Raw genomic sequence first — 17,167 nt, 5'->3', positions numbered from 1 at the left:
GAACACAGATAGTCCTTGCTGTGTTTTACCCATGACATGGCTTTTATCCCAGTCCTCTTACAAAATGTAATTTGTCTTCTTTTCCTCCCCCTCCTCCCCCACCTCTTCTTGTTAAGCTGAAGACTTAGGGATTGGTCCAACTGAGATGACAGAGCAAAAAGAGCGCAAAGGAGATGGCAGTACTTGCTCCCCAGGCGAGGCTTGCAAGCCTGATAAAACCAAGCTCCTTTCCAGAGGCTGGGCCCCTTACAGCTCTAATCAGCGCTGGAGAGCTGGGCTGTTATCATAGCCCGGCATTGGGGGGGAGCGGAGGGCCCCTGTAGATGGTGCGGAAGCTGCTGTCCCCGGAGCGGTGCCTGTACCTCCGCTGCGCTGCTCTCCCGGGCAGCTCTGCGCTGGCAGCCATGCTGCCTGCCAAGCTGAGCTGGCGATAGCGGAGTCTCAGATACCAGATCCAGGGCGACAGAGCGCCAGGGCCAGGTTTAGATTTGGTGCGCTCCTGGCAGCGGTTCACCCAGAGCAGGGATCGTAGGTGAAGAGAAGCCAAATAAGACTTCCGCGGCTGGATGAAATGCAAGCGCAATATGCGAAACCCGAGAACCAACTATTTTTAATATGGGAGGGGAGAGGCAGTTTAACCTAAAATTAAAAATAAATGTATCCCACCTGGCCCTCGGCGACCTCTCCGCTGGGCCCCGCCCCGCCCCCCGCCCTGCGCGCCCCCCCCCCCGCGCCCCGCCCTCGGCGCCCCTCGCGCCCCTCGCGCCCCTCGCGCCCCCCGCCCCCGCCCCCGCCCCCGCCCGGACCACACCTGCGCAGGTGGGACCCGCGGGACGCGCCGCCGTGGGGCGGGGAGCCGGGCGGCGGGAAGGCGCGGCGGCCATGAGGACGCGGGCCTTCCCCGCTGATGGCCGCTCACGGCCCGGCGGAGCCGGGGAGCCCGGCCGGAGGGGGGCGCCGCCCGCTCGCACCCCGGGGCCCCCTTCCCACGCGTCTCCCCCGCCGCTGGTCTGTACCATCGCCGCCGCGGGGGAGGCGGAGCGGCCCAGCGGGGAGGGCCGGAGCGGGCCGGGCGGGGAGCGGGGGGTGGGGCAGGGGCCGGGCGGGGCGGGGCGGGGCGGACCGGGCGGAGGCCGGGCGGGGGCCGGGCGGGGGCCGGGCGGGGAGCTGGGGGGTTGGGCGGGGGCCGGGCCGCGCTCGGTTCCGGTCCAGCCGCGAGGCCCCTCCTCCGGCGGCGGCGCCCAGCGAGGCCGTGCGCCCGGCGGGCCGCGAGCCCAGCCCCCCGCCCGGCGCCCCGCCCGCCCGCCCCGCGCGGGGACGCGCGCCGCGCTGCTGACCCTGTCTCCTCCTCAGGCGGCGCTGGCGGCCCCGGGACCCGCGGAAGCCGGCATGCTGGAGAAATTGGAGTTGGACGAAGACGGTGAGTGCCCCGCGCTGCCCAGCGCTCCGCCCCGCGCCCCGGCCGGCGGCGGCTCCCCCGCCCGGAGGCCGCGCCCGCCGCGCCCGGCTCCTGGCTGCCAGCCGCCCGCCGCCGGCATCGGGGCGCGGGCCCGGGCGCCCGCAGTGGCTCCGGCGCCTCCGCAGGGAAGCCGGGTCCGGGTGGCCGGTCCTTTTGTCCCGAGCAGCCGCAGCCGGCGGAGCCAGGTGCCAGGCGCGGGCACTGCCGTCCGCCGCGTCCGCGGGGCACCGAGTTCCGGTGCGGTCCATCCCTGCGGATAGCGAACCGCCCCCTGTGTGCGCGGGACCGGCCGCCCCCTGTGTGTGCGGGACCGGCCGCCCCCTGTGTGTGCGGGACCGCACCCCCACTGTGTGTGCGGGACCGACCGCCCCACTGTGTGTGCGGGACCGACCGCCCCACTGTGTGTGCGGGACCGACCGCCCCACTGTGTGTGCGGGACCAAACCCCCACTGTGTGTGTGAGGGACCAAACCCCCACTGTGTGTGTGACGGACCGCACCCCCACTGTGTGTGCGGGACCGAACCCCCACTGTGTGTGTGTGAGGGACCGAACCCCCACTGTGTGTGTGTGAGGGACCGAACCCCCACTGTGTGTGTGTGAGGAACCGCACCCCCACTGTGTGTGTGAGGGAACGAACCCTCACTGTGTGTGCGGGACCGAACCCCCACTGTGTGTGTGAGGGACCGACCGCCTCACTGTGTGTGCGGGACCAAACCCCCACTGTGTGTGTGAAGGACCGAACCCCCACTGTGTGTGTGAGGGGCCGAACCCCCACTGTGTGTGTGTGAGGGACCGAACCCCCACTGTGTGTGTGCGGGACCGAACCCCCACTGTGTGTGTGTGAGAGACCGAACCCCCACTGTGTGTGTGTGAGGGAACGAACCCTCACTGTGTGTGCGGGACCGAACCCCCACTGTGTGTGTGAGGGACCGAACCCCCACTGTGTGTGTGAGGGACCGAACCCCCACTGTGTGTGCGGGACCAAACCCCCACTGTGTGTGTGAGGGACCGAACCCCCACTGTGTGTGCGGGACCAAACCCCCACTGTGTGTGTGTGAGGGACCACACCCCCACTGTGTGTGTGAGGGACCACACCCCCACTGTGTGCAAGGGACCGACCGCCCCACTGTGTGTGTGTGAGGGACCGAACCCCACTGTGTGTGTGAGGGACCGACCGCCCCACTGTGTGTGCGGGACCTACCGCCCCCCTGTGTGTGTGAGGGACCGAATCCCCCCTGTGTGTGTGCGGGACCGAACCCCCACTGTGTGTGTGTGAGGGACTGGACCCCTCACTGTGTGTGTGTTCGCGCGCGCCAGGGCGTGTCCTCTGGTGAAGGGGAAAGTTGGGTGGGAAGCCTGAAGCGCTGAGGGGATTGGAGTTCGGTGACTGTCACTCCATCATTTCAGGCGCCTCTTCTCTCACTTGGTTTTTTCCCCTCCCCTGTTTTTGTCTTCCTTACCTGGATCTTATTTTGAAGCTGTTAAAACATGAAGGGAATGCGTTTGTTCTTCAGCCAAATTAATATTACCTTGGTCTTTTTTTTTTTTTTAAACTGTTAAAATTTGAAGGGAGATACAGTAACTGGATTTGGGGCAACATTACTATTTTAAATGGAAGCTAATGAGTTCAAAGTGGAAAAGAACTTGGTCTAAGAGGCTTGACAGTTTGAAAAATGTGAAAGACCTGGACACTGTCTTGTGGACTTGCATTATTTATTCAGTGACTTCTCTTTCTCCCAAGCGTCTTGATGGAATGAAGCTCCTGGAACAAAGAATGTGCCATGTGGGTGCTGTGCCCTGTGCCAACTTTGCTTCAGTTTTCTGTTCATTGACAGGCGGGTACTTACATGACAGGAACAGCCAGCTGAGAATGCTAGCCCGGAGCATTAGGCCAGTGCCTGCATTTGTTCTATGTTTCAGTTCTCTGTAACCTTTCACAAACACCTAGGCCAGGAAATAATGCACTCACAGTAATCATCGTTAAAAGCCTGCATCCCTATTTGTTAACAAGCGCTTACTTGATACATTTCAGACTTTTACTGAAACTTAATTTGCATTTTATCTTACTGAGGAATCCACCTCATTTTGGCCCCTGTCCATAGGGCAATATGGTGTGTCTGCCTTTTCAATTAAGATTGCGAATGGCCCTAGCTGGTTTGGCTCAGTGGATAGAGCTTCGGCCTGCGGACTGAAGGGTCAGTCCCAGATTCGATTCCGGTCAAGGGCATGTACATTGGTTTCGGGCACATCCCTAGTAGGGGGCGTGCAGAAGGCAGCTGATCGATGTTTCTAACTATCCCTTTCCCTTCCTCTCAGTAAAAAAACAATAAAAAAATATTTTTTTAAAGACTGCAAATGTCTAAATCCTAGGGGTTTTCTTTGTCTCTGACATTAGTAACAATGAGCCATCCACTGCATTTAAACTTCTCGCAGGTTCACCTGGGGACACGAGGAGAGTAGACAGCAGGTGCAATTAGGTACCACAGTCATGGTCAAGCACACAGGCCCAGCTTCCAATCTTAGCTCCACTTCTTATTTAGCTGTGTGACTTTGGACAGGTAACTTAACCTCTCTGTGCCTTGCTTCCCCCATTCATAAGATGGAGCTATGTAATATCAGGGTATTTTGAGGATAAAATGAAACAGTCCATGTGATGATATTTAATGCAGTGTAAACCCAGAGGAAGTGTTATTAACTATTTTTTCTTAAGAACCATTATCCACTGTACTGAATTACTGGACTTCCTACGGCTTTATCAATGAATCTTAACACAGAGACTGTCTTCTCAACATGGATTTGATGGGTTCTTTCCTTACTGGAGATTTACATATTTAATTATGCTTCATTTCTCAGAGCAGATATACAAGCCTTATTTCTTTTGCATTGTTTCTATCAATGGAATGCATATAAACTAAGAATCCTAAGCACCTAAGAAAAGGAATTTCCCATTTTCACTCATCTATTTTTATCTATATTGCTCTCATTATGCTAAAGCATACTGAATCCCACAAATAACCTTGTCAAACTTTTCTAGATTTTTTAAGGAGGAAGAATGTTAAGCAATCACTCAGAAGCTGTTAGCTGAGCTAGAAGGAGTGGTGTTGGCGTTTTGTCTAAAATGCTGCTTTGGTTTTCCTTTTTTTTTTTTTTTTTTACTTTAGATTGCTTATTCATCCAAAATATGGAAAAACTGAATATGAAGCAGAATCATGCATTTATTGGGGGGGTGGTGCTAACAAGACATTACACCTCTAAATATCCTGGGAACTGATGTGTTAGCAGCCTCCATAAGAGATAGCTGTCAAATTGATTCTCATTTAGTCTTTAAGTTTCCTTCTCATCAAGTTAATCTCATCATTTATGTATGACAGGCCGGAAGCATTACTTAGAAGGAGATACATTTTGTGTACATGGAAACACGTGATTACTAATATTTTGTTACTAAGTATTTTTTTGTTTCCTCATTAATTATAATTGATGCTATATTTGCTAGAAGCAAATCGGAGGCGCTAGTGAAATTGGAGTAAGCTCTTGGAGTGTCTTTTGCTGCTGGGAAGGAAAGCTGTCTGGCAGCGTCCCCTGCACAGTGTGGGTCTCTGCCGGGGTGCTGACACCCGCTGCCCACCTGCTTTCAGACGTCAGCTCCTCTGGCCATCACACTGTAACCCAGGGAGCAGGGACTGATGGCACCACGCCTTTAAGGGAAAATCTTTACCACGTTTGCCTGACTATTTATAGGATAAGTGCATGCCTTTCTTCATCTGCAGCCTCACCACCTCCCTCCTCCCGGCCACAAGCCAGTGACAGGAGAGCTTTCTGAGCATAAGAATCGCCAGAGCCTGGCTGGTGTGAGCATCAACCAAGGAACAAGAGGAGACAGCTCGATTCCCATTCAGGGCACACGCCTGGGTTGCAGGCTCCATCCCCAGAAGGGGGCATGTAGGAGGCAGCCAGTTAGTGATTCTCATCATTTGTTATTTCTCTCTCCCCTTCTCCTTTCCTCTCTCTGTAATCAATAAAAACTTTTAATGTTTTGCGAGAGATCTTTTTAGGAGGCAGATCCTAGTTCCGTGGGTCTGCGATGGGACCTGAGTGTCTGACTCTCTGCCAAACAGCTGGATGCTGCTGCTTCACAGACCCCCCCTCTGAAAACAAGGCTCTAGAACAGGCATCCCCAAACTTCTGTGAGGGCCAGCTAGCTGGTCTCCGTCTCTGTCATGACTACTCAGCTTGCCTGAGCCCCACAGCAAGGCAGGAGGCAGCTGGACACCAAGTCAGCCCAGTGGGCAGGGCTGTGTTCCATAAACCTTTACAAAAACGGGCCGATTTGGCCCACAGGTGCAGCCTGCTGTGTGAACCCTGCTCTATGTGTCCCTCTCGTCTCTGTGCCTTCATCTTTGGAGGGTAAGATCTTCTCTGTTCCCTTCTCACCCTGACAATCTTACCACTCATTGGCTCAACCCAAATCTCACTCTTTGAAGCCATGCCCCCAATTCCTCTTATACTTCTCCAACAATTCATCTCTCTTCCCAGTGTCTGATGTGGCTGGCACAGAGTAGGTGCTCAGCAGTGTTTTGGTATCCCAGTGAATACAGACAGAAAAGTTACCCACAGGGGATGTGTTCCAACGCCCCCGGTGGATGCCCGAACTATGGATAGTCCTAGCCCCTGTATATGCTATGTTTTTTCCTATATGTACGTACTTTTTCACCTAAAGGACGTGCTTTATGGCTTCTCTTTGGCATATACAAGTTTCCCGCATCACTAGGCTTTGGGGTAATTGTTTCGTAAAATAGGGTGACTTGAGCACTTGCACTGTAAGGCCAAACAGCTGGTCTGATCATGGAGATGGCTGTGACTCTCAAGCAGGAGCAGTCACAGCGGGGAGACACTGGACAAGGGAGGAGTCACTTTCTGGGCAGGATGGAGCGGGAGGACGTGAGATTCCATCATGCTACTCAGAATGGCACGCAGTTTAAAACTTAGGAGTGACTTAGTTCAGGAATTTTCTATTTAATATTTTTGGATCGAGGTTGACCATGGGTAACTGCAACCACAGAAGGCAAGCCTGTGGGTCGGGGTGTGACCGTAGTTACTTTCTGGGAACGTTGGGTTTGGTATATGCAAAGTGACAAGAACAGCATCTAGCCCATAGTTGTGTTTGCTTTTCAGATGTTTTTGTTATTCTGTCAGTCCTATCTGTGTGTGTGTGTATCAGGATTAACTGTCTTGAATTTACGTAGTGGCAGGAGCAAGCGCACGCTCTTTGAAGTAGGTGAGTCTTCCGCGGCTTATTCGTGATTAATGCTCTGTCATCCTGGCACTTGAAGAATCTCCCCTGTGTGTCTCCTGGCTGCCCTCTTGCTGTGTCAGCTGTCGTAGACGCTTCCGTAACACGGGTTTCTCTAATGTACTGTGGTCGTTTCATCCACCTGTCCTGCCTGCAGCCTCTCCCCTACCCCACCTGCCTGCTTCCTTACTCCCCAGCGACCTATTCTGTCCTGGCTGTCCCTTCTTCACTTGCATGGCACTTTCCAAAGTGTAACCTTTTCAGAACATGTGTCCAAATTCAGATTTATTGCAAGATTAGTCAGCCTAGTCACTCAGAGTGGTTTGTGGCTATTCAAAGGGCCATAGTCCATGGACAGATAGGCCGTTTATATATTTGTGGTGTTAGTGCATTGGAATTAGGGGGAAATGTATAAAAAGAGGGGAGATGGATAATTACAAGGACAGAAAGCACTGCCCTGGTTGGCTTAGGGGAGAATTGCCTCTGTGTGTTTGTGGTAGCATGTAGCATTGTTCCCTGACACTGAGCCTTAGAGCAGCCGCTCAGGGAAGCTCCTGAGTGCACTTGGTGTGACAGGTACTGACCTCTGGTGGCAGAGACATCAAGTGTCAGGCTTGTAGTGACAGCACAGCTGATTGCTCCTTGATTATGTGACGTAGTGTTACATCAAACAGCTCTGATCACCTGTCATCCAAATGCTGCCCTTCCTTCTGAGTTTCCATACTCCCGTTAGACAAGAGACGTATTTTCTCGATTATAAAAATAATTATAATTTTATTAAATATTTAAAAGTTTTTAAACCTCACCTGAGGACATGCTTAGAGAGGAAGGGTGAGAGAGAGAGGGAAAGAGAAACATTGATATGAGAGAGAAACATCAATCGGTTGCCTTCAATATTCCTCGACAGGGGATTAGACCCACAACTCAGGCATGTGCCCTGACTGGGAATTGAATTGGCAACCTATCAGTGCATGGGGGATGGTGCCCAACCAACTGAGCCACTCCAGCCTACTTGAAATATTTATGATTAAATGTTTTCTTCTCAAAGAGATTAAAAATGGTGACAGAGTAAGTGGATGTTACACCGACATGCTCCCAGGATCAAACTGAAATTACAACTAAAATACAAAAAAGAAAAACCATCCTGAATAATAAACTGAAGACCAGCTGGAGAGAACCCTGATAACCAAGGACAGGAAGTGGAGATCACACAGAGACTGGCAGGAATGGTGGAGGTGCAGAAGGGACGGGCTGGGTTCCCAGAGTCAGCAGCTGAAGTTCCAGAGAAAGAGATCTCAGCTATGGAGGGTTGTCACTGAGAACTCTGGGTCTAAACCCCAAGCTGGGCCCCCAGAGCACCAGAACTGAGAAAGGTGTCCACATCACACCTGGCTGTGAAAAGTAGCAAGTTGCTGTCTGCCAGGGAAAGATGGTGAGAAATGCAGGCACTCTCTTTTAAGGCCCATGCACAAAATTTCATGTGCAGCCACTCAGCGTGGGCTCCAGCAGAAGGAGGGCAAAGCGGACTGGTGCTGTGTGAGCAGAAGCCAGGTTTGGGGAATCTGGAGTTAGAGCTTGGAAGGCAGACATACCAGTTTCCTGTGCTGAGTCATTCCCTTCTGCTTCGGAGGACATCTTTCTCAGGCAGACCTTTGCTCTCCAGGTGGTTTTTGCCTGGGGGGAGGACAGTTGTCCCACCCTATTGGAAAACATCTAGCCCCGTGGTGTGGAGTTTCTGAGGCCCATTAAGAGACTGAGAATAACAATTGGCCTCCAGGCAGAAGCAGTTACCCCGCCCTGTTGGAAAACCTCTTACCCACCTGTGGATGGGACAATTGCCTGAGGCTACTCAAGACTGAATCCAGTCAGTCTACTAGCAGAGGTGGGTCTCTGGAGACTCTGAGCTTTTACTTAATATAATTAGTGAAAAACAGCATTTGACACTGTCCTGCCCTAGAGATTGGGAGGCATAACAGATCTGCCTAATGCATAATCACAAACCCAAACAGGCAGCCAAAATGGGGAGACAAAAAAAACACCCAAATGAAAGAACATAGAATTCTCCAGATGAAGAGCTAAGTGAAATGGAGATGAGAAATTTATCTCACATAGAGTTCAGAATAATGATGGCAAAGATCCTCAGTAGAATGAGAAAAAAATATACCAGTAGTAACTATAAAGAATGACATAATAAAGAACATAGTGGAAGGAATACCCATCAGATTAGGGGAAGCCAAGGATTGGATCAGTGAATTAGAAGACGGTAGAAAAATCACACAGTCAGAGAACCAAAATGAAATATAAACAACTAAAAAACAGGACAGCAGATTAAGGGAACTGTAGGACAACATGAAATGTTAACAGTAGTCACCTAATATATGTGCCAGAAGGAGAAGAAAGTGAGCAAGGGATAGAGAATGTGTTTGAAGAAATCATGGCAGAAAACTTTCCTAACCTGGTGAAGGAAAAAGTCATACAAGTCCAGGAGCACAGAGAGTCTCAAGCAAGAAGAACCCAAACAGGCCCACATCCAGACACATCATAATTAAAATGCCAAAAATTAAAGACAAAGAGAAAATCTTAAAGGTAGTAAGATAAAAGCAAACTGATACCTACAAAGTAGCTCCCATAAGGCTGTCTGCTAACTTCTCATCAGAAACTCTACAGGCCAGAAGGGAATGGTATGAAGTATTCAAGGTAATAGAAAGCAAGAATCTGAAACTGAGATTACTACATCCTGCAGGGCTATCATTCAAAAGTTAAATAAAGAGCTTCCCAGACAAAAAATAAATAAGTTAAAAAATGGCAGCTAAAGGAGTTTACCACCACCAAGCCAGCACTACAAGAAATGCTACAGGGACTACTGCTGTAATGAGAAGAAGAAATAGAAAAACATAGGCATACAAAATTAAAATGGCAATAAATAAGTACCTATCAATAATAATCTAAATGTAAATGGATTAAATACTCCAATCAAAGGACATAGGGTAGCTGAATGAATAAAAAAAACATGATCCAAATATATGCTGTCTACAAGAGACCCATCTCAGAACAAAAGACTCACCAGATGAAGGTGAAAGGATGAAAAAAATTTTTCATGAAGGCCATCATAAGAGACAACAAAGGTCACTACATAATAATAAAGGGATCAATGCAACAAGAGGATATAATTCTGGTAAACATATATGCACCCAATATGAGAGCACCTAAATATTTTTTTTTTTTAACTTTCAGAGGACTTTAAGGAAGAGATCAACAATACTGTCATAGTAGGAGAGTTTAACACCCCACTGACTTCCCTGAATAGATCTTCCTGATAAAAAATTAACAAGGAAACAGTGACTCTAGATGGCACACTGCATCAGGTTGACATTTTTAGATTATTTCACCCAGAGCAGCAGAAATATATATTCTTCTCAAGTGCACATGGGTCATTCACAAAGATAAACTGCATGTTAAGACACAAAAGTCTACAAGTTCAAGAATAATGAAATCATATCAAACATCCCTGATCACAATGTAATGGAATTAGAAATCAACTACAATAAAAACACCCAAAAACATTCAAACACATGGAGGATAAATAGCACGTTATTAAACAATGAATGGGTTATCAATGAGATCAAGAGAGAAATAAATTTCCTGGAAACAAATGAACATACAGCAACCCAAAATCTCAGGCACACCAAAAGCAGTCCTGAGAAGGAAGTTCATAGCACTATAGGCCTACCTCAAAAAACAAGAAAAATTAATAATAAACTATTTAAGCCTACAAATTAAAGAATTAGAGAACAACAAGAAAAGTACAGAGTAAGTATAAGGAAGGAAATAATAAAGACTAGAGCAGAAATAAATGATTTAGAGACAAAAAAAAATCAATACAAAAATCAATGAAACCATGAGTTGGTTCTTTGAAAAGATAAATAAGGTTGATGAACCATTAGCCAGACTCATCAAAAGACAAAGAGATACAACTCAGATAAATAAAATCAGAAATAAAAGTGAAGTAGCAACTGACACCACAGAAATACAAAGGATTGTAAGAAAATACTATGAACAACTGTACACTAACAAGCTAGACAGAGTGGATAAAATGGATAAATTTTTAAAAATATAATCTTCCAAAACTGAATCAGGAAGAATCAGAAAACCTGAATAGACCAATAACAACTAAGGAAATAGAAGCTCCCAGCAAACAAAAGCCCTGGTCCAGATGGCTTCACACAGAAGTTTTACCAAACATTCAAAGAAGATCTAACACCTATACTCCTCAAACTATTTTTTAAAAATCCAAGAAGTAATACTTCCAAGCTCTTTTTATGAGGCCAGCATTATCCTAATTCCAAAACCAGATAAGGACACTACAAAGAAAGAGAATTACAGGTCAATATAACTGATAAACATAGATGCTAAAATCCTCAACAAAATATTAGCAAATTAGATCCAACAATATATTAAAAAGATCAGACATCATCACCAAGTGGGAATTATTCCAGGGATGCAAGGCTGGTATAATATTTGCAAGTGAATAAATGTGATATATCACATAAACAAATTGAAAGACAAAAATCACATATTCCTATCAATAGACATAGAAAAGCATTCTACAAAATCCAACACCCATTTTTGATAAAAATCTCTCAGCAAAGTGGGAATAGAAGGATCATATCTTAACATAAAGGTCATATATGACAAACCTACAGCGACCATCATACTCTGTGCAAAAACTAAAACCATTTTCCCTAAGAACAGGAAAAGGTAGGGATGTTTGCTATCACCACTCATTCAACACTAGGGGCCCAGTGCACAAATTTGTGCCCTTTGAAAGGAACCAGCCTGGGGGCTGCAGTGGGCACAGGGCCCCATCCTCCATGCTCCCACCTGGCCCCTCCCACCACGGCCCCCAGTCCTCTGCTGACAGCCCTGCTCCCACCACCACCACTCCCATCTGCTGATAGTGCAGAGTGATCGGGGCGGCGCCAGCAGTGGGTGTGAGCAGAACCAGTGCCATCAGTGGATGCGAGCAGCTGCTGCTGCCCTGATTGCACCTTGGGAGCAGGGGGAGGTGGAGAAGCTCTCAGGGGTGATTGAGGTCAGCAGGCAGCTGCCACTCGCACCCACTGATGGCACCAAATGATTAGGACTGGTCCGGGCACTGGCAGTGGTTGTGAGCAGCGGCTCTGGCACCGGCTGTGGGTGCAAGTGGCAGCTCGGGCGCCAACTGCAGGTGATGCCGGTAGCAGGTGTATGGGAGCAAAGAATTTCAGTAATCACCAGAGGCTTTTGATGACAGTGACCGGTGGCCCGCCTTGGTCTGGCACCTCCACTCACCTGCTCCACCATCCCACCGTGGCCGACACCCACCATGTTCTGCTCACACCCCTGGTGGTCAGTGCCCATCATAGCAACTGGTTTGGTTTTCTCCCCATTAGGTCTATTTGCATATTAGGGTTTTATATATATAGACTAGAGGCCTGGGGCATGAAATTCATGCATGGAGGGGGTTCCCCTCAGCCCAGCCTGCACCCTCTCTAATCTGGGACCACTGGCTCCTAATTGCTCACGTGCCTGCCTGCCTGGCCATCCCCAACTGTCCCTCCTACACCACCACCCCCTTCCCCACACCCCGCTAACCTGGTCGCCCTACACAGCCTGCTGTTTGGTCGTTTGGGCCCTTACTAACCCCCCTGCCAGCTTGGTCACCCCACACAGCCTGTTTGGTCGCCTGTTCAGTTGTTTCGGAAGAGATGGTTGCTTAGTCTTTTATATATAAAGATAATACTAAAAGTTCTAGCCACAAACAAAAAGAAAACATAAAAGGCATCCAAATTGAAAAGGAGAAGTAAAACTCTCATTATTTGCAGATAACATGATTGTACATAGAAAACCCTAAAGACTTCACCAAAAAAAAAAAAAAAAAAAAAAAAAAAAAAAAAAACAAAAAACAAAACTGGATTTAATAAATGAATTTGGTATTGTAGCAGGATACAAAATCAACATCCAAAAATCAATGACTCTTTTAAATACCAATAATGAATTTTCAGAAAGAGAAACTAAACAAACAATCCCGTTTACCATTGCAACAAGAAAATTAAGATACTTAGGAATAAACTCAACCAAAGAGGTAAAAGTATTGTACTTGGAAAATTAGAGGACATTGGAAAGAGAGATAGAGGAAGATATAAACAAGTGGAAGAATACACCATGTTCATGGATTGGTAGAATTAACATCGTTAAAATGTCCATACTACCCAAGGCAATCTGTAGATACAATGCAATCACCATTAAGATACCAACGGAATATTTTGCAGATTTGGATCTAATACTCAAAAAATTTATATGGAACCAAAATAGGCCCTGAATAGCTGCAGCAATCTTGAGAAAGAAGAAGAAAGTTGGAGGAATCACAATACCAGATATCAAGTTATATTACCTGTCATAACCAAACAGCCCAGTATTGGCACAAGAACAGGCATATAGATCAGTGGAACAGAACAGAGACCCCAGAAATTGACCAAAGCCATTATATTCAATTAATATTTGACAAAGGAGGCAAGAACATACAATAGAGTCAAGACAGTCTCTCCAATAAATGGTATTGGGAAAAATTGGACAGATATATGCAAGAAACTTACATATAGACCACCAACTTACACCATACACAAGAATAAACTCAAAATGGATAAAAGGCTTAAACATAAGTTAGGAAACCATTAAAATCCTAGAAGGAAACCATAGGCAGTAAAATCTTAGACATATCTCATAACACTATGTTTATGGATATATCTCCTAGGGCAATGGAAACTAAGGAGAAAAATAAACAAATGGGACTACATCAAAATAAAAAGCTTCTACACAGCAAAAGAAACCATCAACAAAACAAAAAGGTAGCCTACTGTATGGGAGAACATATTTGCCAATGATACATCTAATAAAGGTTAATATCCAAAATATATAAGGAACTCATATACCTTAAGAAAAGGAAGACAATCTGATTTAAAATGGTCAAAGGACCTAAATAGAGCAGACATATTAGGTGTACCGGTTACTAATGCAGATTTCGTAATAAAAAAAACACAATAATTTCAAGACAAACATCAAAAGTGCTTTATTCAAAGTAATGCCCATCGCTAGTTACACATTTCCCCCATCTTTTAGGTAATTTGTGGATACTGTCCCAATAGAACTTTTCTTGGTTTTTTTGTTTTTGTTTTTGTTTTTAATATATTTTGTTGATTTTTTGTTTTGTTTTGTTTTACAGAGAGGAAGAGAGAGGGACAGAGAGCCAGAAGCATCGATGAGAGAATCATCAATCAGCTGCCTCCCGCACACCCCCCACTGGGGATGTGCCCGCAAGCAAGGCACATGCCTCTGACTGGAATCGAACCCAGGACCCCTCAGTCCGCAAGCCAACTCTCTTTCCACTGAGCCAAACCAGTTTCGGCACTTTTCTTGTTTTGAGGCAAACCATTCAGAGACCAAATTTTCCACTTCTTCGTACATTTTGAAGTGCTACTCAGAAAGTGTGTGTGCCATCGATCAGAACAAGTGGTAATCCGAGGGAACAAGGCCTGGTGAATACAGCGGGTGGGTTTATACTTCCAGCCAAGATTTTTTAATGTGTCTTTAACTGGTTTTAAAAGTGTGTGATGGTGCGTCATCATGAAGCAAAATTACTTTGCCCATGTCTTCTGGAACATTCTGATTGTTTCATGATCAAAGCGTGGTCCATATTGATTGTTTCAGTAGTGATCAGTATTAACGGTTTCATCTCGTTTTAGAAGCTCATAATACACCACACCTTCCTGATCCCACTAAACGCAGGGCATTATCTTCTTTCCAAAGCGATTTGGCTTTGCAGTTGGTGTTGATGGTTGACCTGGATCAACCCATGATTTGTACATTTGGGATTTTCAAAATAAATCCACTTTGCATTGCCAGTCACAATTCTATGCAAAAGACTCTTTCGTGCCCTTGAAGCAGCATTTTACTGATGACTTTTCAGTTTTCCATTTGTCTTTCGTTCAGTTAATGTGGTACCCATTTTCCTTACTTTAAAATCTTTCCCATTGCTTGTAAACAATCCGAAATTGTTTGCTGATCAACATTTAATCTTTCTGCAAATTGTTTTTGAGTTTGACATGCATCTTCATCCAATAATGCTTGTTATTGTTGATCTTTGAACTTTTTCGGTTGACCTGGACATTCTTTGTCTTTCACATAGAAATCATCAGCTCTTTTAAATCATTTAAACTAGCGTTCACAAGTATCTTGAGATAGAGCATGCTCCATGCTCATCATAAGCTTCCCAAAGTATACGATAACTTTCAGCAGCACTTTTTTTCAAAATAAAACAATTGATTGAAACTTCCCGAAAATGTTTTTTTGGGTCATGAAATTCGACATTTTTAAGCATAAAAATACCTATGATGTTAACACCTTCAGCAAATTTGACATATGAAATTTTGAAGCTTGTCCATACAACAAAATAGCAAACATATCAAATTGCATATATGTCAACATATGTGACACTCCATCTATTGAAAAAAAGCTGCATTATTAACCAGTACACCTAGTACAGATGGCCAAGAGACATATGAAAAAATGCTCAAAGTCACTGACCATTAGAGAGATGCAAAGTAAAACGACAGTGAGGTATCACCTCACACCTGTCAGAATGGCTACAATCAAGAAATCCACAAATGACAAGGGCTGGCAGGGATGTGGAGAAAAGGGAGCCCTAGTGCACTGCTGGTGGGAATGCAGACTGGTGCAGCCACTGTGGAGAACAATATGGAGTTTCCTCAAAAAATTAAAACTGCCATTTGACCCAGTAATCCCACTTCTAGGAATACATCCTAAGAAACCCGAAACACCAATCAGAAAGAATATATGCACCCCTATGTTCACAGCAGCACAATGTACAATAGCTAAGATCTGGAAACAGCCCCAGTGCCCATCAGTAGACGAGTGGATAAAAACGCTATGGTACATTTATATCATGGGATACTACGCAGCAGTAAAATAGAAGAATCTCTTGCCCTTTGAGACAGCATGGAGGTAGCTGGAGAGCATTATGCTAAGTGAAATAAGTCAGTCAGAGAAAGACAAGTATCACATGACCTCCCTCATACGTGGAATCTAAGTAACAAAATAAACTGATGAACAAAATAGACCCAGAGGCATGGAAGATAGAACAGACTGGAGAATCTCAGAGGGAAGGCGGGGGAGGGCAGGTGGCGGGGAAATGACCCACAAAAGAACTTGAGTGCACATAGGCACAACCCATGGACACAGACAGTAGGGCAGGGGGCGGGAGTAGGTCAGGAGGGGTTAATGGGGGAGGGATATATGTAATACTTTCAGCAATAAACACGTAAATGTTTTCTTTTCTAGCTGGCCTCACAGTAAAAGCTCACCATGATTAGTCAGATTTTAGGTCCACATTTTGCTGTCTCTGAGGTCAGGACATAGCTTCACATTGATGGAGCTTATATTTGATGAGAGAATGGTTGTCTTAGAGACCCAGGGCATTTTGTTACTTGAAACAGCAGGAAAGGAGCCTGCGCAGGAGAACTCAGGGCGTCCGGAAAGTGGGGTTTTCTTATGCTTTCCACATCATGGACAGGGGTCAGGCGCTAAGACCACACTGATCATCTCCATCACGAGGGTCTCCACCACCTTCCCTCTCAAGACCGACTTTGCTCCTTGATGGCTCTCTGCTCTGGCCCACCGGTCAGCTCCCGGAGTCCAGGCCGATGGGTCAGACACCTGTCTGATGGCTGGGGTGGTCCCCTCCTCCTCTGTGAGGCGGGCAAACCCTGAAAAGGTGTTATACCAGGTTCCCTGCGACTTCACATTCTACCCGTGAATTTTAAAGTCAGAAAACTGTTGATACTACAAAGCATTTCATGTTTACTTGGGGGGGAAATGGAGGATTTTTACATCCTGTTTTATGGGTAAAGTAATAGCGGGCACCTGCTCAGTACAGTGAGGTCCTGCTTCGAGTCCTTTGCATGTATCTCACCTAATCCTCAGAACGCCTTGAGGGGGAAATGTTTTCAGCACCCCCCTTCTACAGAGGAGGAAATCAGGAAAGTAAGCGGTTAAATAAACTGCTTCAGGGCAAGGTTTCAAGCACAGTCTGAGCATAACAGAGAGGAAATCTCTACTTTCCGTTTTCTCACCTCCTCGTCGTTCTTCTGCCCTTTGCCATGCTCCACCCAAGCTCACCAGGTGCTCAACCACGGCTCCCCTTTGCAGACTCCAGGGACACTTACCGTCCTCTGGGGAACGGTCAGTAGGGGTGATGGTCCCTCCGCCCACGCAGCATTCCTCATAAGTGGCTGGCTGTTGGTTTTCTTGATGGTTTTTACTCTTTCTTTTTTTAGTTTGATAACAGGCTTAGTGAGGTCATT

At 46.8% G+C, this 17,167-nt stretch overlaps 1 protein-coding gene across 7 annotated transcripts in view; it reads left to right on the top strand.

Annotated features, from left to right (window-relative positions):
- Positions 1-17,167, top strand: part of PRKAG2 (protein kinase AMP-activated non-catalytic subunit gamma 2) — a 196,515-nt gene that overhangs the window by 139,416 nt on the left and 39,932 nt on the right. For 4 of the 7 annotated variants that reach the window (XM_084897527.1, XM_084897526.1, XM_084897529.1 and 1 more), the window contains one exon: positions 1,354-1,420. In XM_084897527.1, coding sequence (XP_084753653.1) covers positions 1,354-1,420 — 67 coding nt within the window. Of the gene's footprint in view, positions 1-867; positions 1,009-1,296; positions 1,421-17,167 lie in introns of those variants that run through there. The other 3 variants (XM_084897531.1, XM_084897530.1, XM_084897532.1) reach the window with 2 other exon arrangements.

The sequence above is a fragment of the Pipistrellus hanaki genome (assembly GCF_964339955.1).
Source record: "Pipistrellus hanaki genome assembly, chromosome: 10".
NCBI lineage: Eukaryota > Metazoa > Chordata > Mammalia > Chiroptera > Vespertilionidae > Pipistrellus > Pipistrellus hanaki.
This window is presented reverse-complemented; position numbering and strand designations above follow the sequence as displayed.